Source organism: Borostomias antarcticus, assembly GCF_949987555.1.
Source record: "Borostomias antarcticus genome assembly, contig: scaffold_118, whole genome shotgun sequence".
Classification (NCBI taxonomy): Eukaryota; Metazoa; Chordata; class Actinopteri; order Stomiiformes; family Stomiidae; genus Borostomias; species Borostomias antarcticus.
Genome location: NW_028175823.1, coordinates 30,737 through 35,736, shown reverse-complemented (window position 1 = coordinate 35,736; position 5,000 = coordinate 30,737). Strand labels below are relative to the sequence as shown.

At 54.0% G+C, this 5,000-nt stretch overlaps 1 protein-coding gene across 1 annotated transcript in view; it reads left to right on the top strand.

Moving 5' to 3' along the window:
- Window positions 1-4,466, top strand: part of LOC311329181 (GRB10-interacting GYF protein 1-like) — a gene marked incomplete at its 3' end in the record, with an annotated part of 20,187 nt that extends 15,721 nt beyond the window's left edge. Inside the window, 9 exon segments of the mRNA XM_084463058.1 lie at window positions 140-295; window positions 742-905; window positions 1,020-1,188; window positions 2,431-2,642; window positions 3,027-3,139; window positions 3,309-3,409; window positions 3,514-3,587; window positions 3,721-3,858; window positions 4,194-4,466. Coding sequence (XP_084319184.1) covers window positions 140-295; window positions 742-905; window positions 1,020-1,188; window positions 2,431-2,642; window positions 3,027-3,139; window positions 3,309-3,409; window positions 3,514-3,587; window positions 3,721-3,858; window positions 4,194-4,466 — 1,400 coding nt within the window.
- Between the last annotated feature and the right edge of the window lie 534 nt (window positions 4,467-5,000).

The window sequence follows — 5,000 nt, the reverse complement described above, 5'->3', positions numbered from 1 at the left end:
GGACCCCTGCTAGCCCCCCCGTAGCGCCGCTCGCTGACCCCCTCATCCACCAGCTCTGCCCCCTCTCCATCTCTCTGGTTAAGAGATGCTGACTCTTTCTTTCCTACCCCCCATCCCTCTCTCTCCTCTCCTCCCCCAGAGGTCAACGGGGCGTCTAGTGCGAGCGCCGGTGAGGTGAAGCCCCCCTCCTGCCCCCCGGCGCTGGGCCCGGCGACCCAGCCCCCCCCCACCGAGCACGACCCCGCCCACCTGCTCAACAGCCACACAGCCAAGGCCTGCAACACGCCAAGTGAAGGTACACAAAACAGTTAGACACACACACACACACACACACACACTTCTGGAGAAGCTCTCCTCCAGAGTGATTTGTCGGTTGGAATTCCAATCAGGAAAATCAGCGTCCCTTGAATGCGATGACGAAAGTAAACGGCGCAAGGTGATTGGTTAGCGGGTGAACTAATCGCTGAGAACTCCCTCGTCGGCCACGCCCATCTGGGAAGACGTCTGCAACGGGAGCCTGTTCAGACGGAATAATGAAGTGAATTGAAATGGCAGTTGTGTGATTCAAATGAATGTGAGGCTACCTTTTTCATCCCTCCTATATCATCCCTCTCTCTCTCTCTTTCTCCCTCTGCCTCTCCTCAGAAAAGGAAACTAGACTAATATCCATTAGCGTCTGTTTGTTTCGACCCTCGGAGAGCTCCCGGCCTCCGCCTGACGAATCTCTCCTCTCTGTCGCAGTTTCAGAGGGAGGGCCAGCAGGGGGCGCCAGTCAGGCCAGCCCCAGCACCTCCTCCGGTCTCCCTCTCCCCCCTCCCCCCTCCTCCTCCTCCTCTGCTGCTAGCGCCCTCCCCCCACCGGGGGGCGACACCGAGGACGACGAGGGCATGAAGCACCTGCAACAGGTTGGGACTCACCGACGTCCACTTGGTGTTCTTGTCTCTTCGTTGAAGAGTCCATTTGACTGTGAAACTGAGGTGTGTGTGTTTGTGTCTGTGTGTGTGTGTGTGCGTGTGTAGGAGGCGGAGAAGATGGTGGCGTCGCTCCAGGACACGTCGCTGGAGGAGGAGTGTTTCACGCAGGCGCTGCAGCACCAGGAGAGCAGCAGGAACACGGCGGCCGCGCTGCCCCTCTCCCACGACGCCGCCATGAGGTGGTTCTACAAGGACCCCCAGGGCGAGATCCAGGGTGAGCGCACACACACACACACACACGTATACCTACACAGGTGTACACACACACACACACACACACGTATACCTGCGCACACACACACACACACACACGTATACCTACACAGGTGTACACACACACACACACACACGTATACCTGCGCACACACACACACACGTATACCTACACAGGTGTACACACACACACACACACACACGTATACCTGCGCACACACACACACACACACGTATACCTACACAGGTGTACACACACACACTCATTTTGTAGGGTTAGCTAGCAGTTGAGCATTTTCGAGCTGTAGTCCAAAATCCCTTTGGGGGAAAAAAGAATGGGATTTGCGTAAAATGGCGAAAATAAGTTCCGTGTATAACAGAGGCTCAGAGAACTGCGTCAGCTTTGTTCTAAGAGTGAAAACACATCATTGAAGATGAGTTTAGTGAATTTTGAAGCCCATAGCTGCTTCTGATGTCGATATTGCCAGCGATAGGGTAACCATTACTGAGACTGGACTGCGACAAGCGTGATCTGTAGAAGCATTAGAGCTAGCTCAGGCTATGACGCGTAAACCACTGAGAATACGTGTGTAGTCCAGTTTCTATAACGCATATCACAACAACATCGACATCAGAAGCACACACACACACACACACACACACACAGGTATGTGGGTCAAAGACGTGACGCTTGTTTTTTTGTGTCCCTTTGGTTAAGTTTAGATTTTTTAGGTTAAAATTTGAAAATAAACTTTAAAGATTACTTGCATACATTCTTTTCTGACAACCGGCCCTAAAAAGTTGTGGTTTTAATTCATGTCTCATCCCTGCCTCCTCGTCCTCCTCCTCCTCATCCCTGCCTCCTCGTCCTTCTCCTCCTCATCCCTGCCTCCTCGTCCTCCCCTCCTCATCCCTGCCTCCTCCTCCTCATCCTCCCCTCCTCATCCCTGCCTCCTCGTCCTCCCCTCCTCATCCCTGCCTCCTCGTCCTCCCCTCCTCATCCCTGCCTCCTCGTCCTCCCCTCCTCATCCCTGCCTCCTCGTCCTCCCCTCCTCCTCCCTGCCTCCTCGTCCTCTCCTCCTCATCCCTGCCTCCTCGTCCTCCCCTCCTCATCCCTGCCTCCTCGTCCTCCCCTCCTCATCCCTGCCTCCTCGTCCTCCCCTCCTCATCCCTGCCTCCTCGTCCTCCCCTCCTCATCCCTGCCTCCTCGTCCTCCCCTCCTCATCCCTGCCTCCTCGTCCAGGCCCGTTCACCACGCTGGAGATGTGTGAGTGGTTCCAGGCGGGGTACTTCACCATGACCCTGCTGGTGAAGAGGGGGTGTGACGAGGGCTTCCAGCCCCTGGGCGACGTCATCAAGATGTGGGGGCGCGTGCCTTTCGCCCCCGGCCCCTCCCCCCCGCCCCTGCTGGTCCGGCCGCCCCCGCCACGCCCGCTGCCCTCCCGGGCGCCCACGGTGAGAGTCCAGACTGGACGCTCGCCTGCTTCTGTAGTGTGCAGTGTGTTTGGAGGTTTAAAGCTTTTATGTGGTGTTAAAAGGAGTGTTGTGTTAGTTACTCAGACTGTGTGTCCTCCTCTCCTTCTCCTCTCTCCTCCATCCTTCTCTCCTCCTCTCTCCTCCTCTCTCGTCCTCATCCTGTCCTCCACTCTCTCCTCCCCATCCTCTCTCTCCTCTCTCCTCCCCTCTCTCTCCTCCTCTCTCCTCCCCATCCTCTCTCTCTCTCCTCCTCATCCTTCTCTCCTCCCCTCTCTCTCCTCCTCTCTCCTCCCCTCTCTCTCCTCCTCTCTCCTCCTCATCCTGTCCTCCCCTCTCTCTCTCTCTCTCTCTCTCCCCTCCCAGGCCACCCTGGAGCAGGACCGTCTGAAGAAGCAGCAGCAGGAGATAGCAACAGCAGCCCTCTACCAGCAGCTGCAGCAGCAGCAGCAGCAACAGCTATTCCAGCTCATCAACAGGTGTGTGTGTGTGTGTGTGTGTGTGTCCTGTATGTGTGTATATGTGTGTCTTTCCACTTCCTCATCGCCTCCTCTGATGTTTTCTTGTGCGTGTGTGTGTGTGTGCGTGCGTGTGTGTGTGTGCGTGTGTGCGTGTGTGTGTGCGTGTGCGTGTGTGCGTGTGTGTCAGGTGTGGAGAGCAGGGTATGATGCCTTCGATGAACAGGTCGATGTCAGTGCCAGATTCAGGGTCCATGTGGGACATGCATACCTCAGCTTCACAGCAACCAGGTATGGGCAGGAACACGCACACACACACACACACTCTCTCAGAGCTGTACCTGTCCTGGGGCTGCTCCCATATCGTGTCTCTCCCTCTGCTGGTCTCTCTCTAGGCGGTGAAGCCAGTTTGTGGGAGTTAACGATGAATTCTTCAACTCAGGGTTCAACTCTGGAACAGCTTCAGAAGGTGAGCTATGGCGCCCTCTGGTGGTGCAGCGTTAACACTACATCCCTGCGCTGTCAACTCAATATGTCTCTGAACACTTACTGTCTGACCTTCAACCTTTGTCTGACCTCTAACCTCTGACCCCGCGCGGCAGCTCCAGCAGGAGAGACGGGAGGCCGAACTCAGGGCGAAGCGCGAGGAGGAGGAGCAGCGGCAGCGCAGGGAGGAGAAGAGGAGGCAGCAGGAGGAGCTGAAGAGGAGGGAGGAGGAGGAGATCTTCAGACGGAAGCAGGTGAGAGGAGGCGGAGAGGAGCTGGGGTCCAGGAACTTTGAACTCTCGCTGCTTCCGTGACCCCTGTTGTGCATTTGAAGAGTTGATTTTTCAAAAGCAGATGTGTGTTAATCAAAACAACCCAACTGCTATTTGATTGAAAACATGATTTATCAAAAGAAATATACAGTAGGACCCCTCTCATCTGAACTTCAGAGATCCGAACCTCCCGGTCTACCGGACAGGCTTAAAAAAAAAACTTCTTTTTTTTTAGCCTGCGGTTACTGGTGGGATTTTCATGACAGTACTGTAGGCCTACAGTACGTTTGTTTCATCCTCCCCCGTCTCCCCTCCAGCAGCAGTCCCTCCAGTGTCGTCAGGAGCTGATCATGAAGCTGCTCCAGCAGACCCCCCAGGCGGGCGGGGGCTCGGGCTCCGGGCCGGGCTGGAGCAGCGGCCCCCCCTCCGGGGGGAAGTCGGGGAAGGGCCTCGGCCTGCAGGAGCTCCAGCAGCAGGAGGCCGAGCGGCTCCTCAAGCAGCAGCTGCAGCAGCAGCAGAGAGCCCAGCAGAGAGACCAGCCGAGAGAGCGCGTGAGTAGAGCCCGGAGGGATGGAGGGAGCGCTTTCTAGCGTTGGTCTTTCACCAGTTCACGGGGGGATGGACTCCTACCAGTTTTTATGTTTATATCGTTTAAACTTTTTTTTTTCGATTTCAGTTTAGTTTTGATTAGTTTTAAAGCAGGTTTGCTAGTTTCGTTTCGTTTTTAGTTTTTGAAAATGCTTAGTTTTAGTTTAGTTTTTATTAGTTTCAGTATTAGTTTTAGTTTTTTATTCTTCTGCGCTAGCCTCGTGAGACCATCCTGATCTCGTGAGCTCACGTTGTTTCACTCCGTGTGAAACAAACCATCTGGACCACGTCAGGTTACTCTGCGCAGGGGCACAGATAAAGAACATGGAAGATAGATTTCATATCACCCAAAATACTAGGCTTATGTATGAAATGAAAAAGACTGAAACTAAGGACATTTTCCACAATCATTTTAGTTTAATTTTAGTTAGTTTTGTAACACACAATACAGTTTTGTTAGTTATCGTTTTTTTTGTAAAGTCTAGTTTTTATTTTTATATCAGTAACTAAAATGTTTTTTTCACACCTAGTTTCAT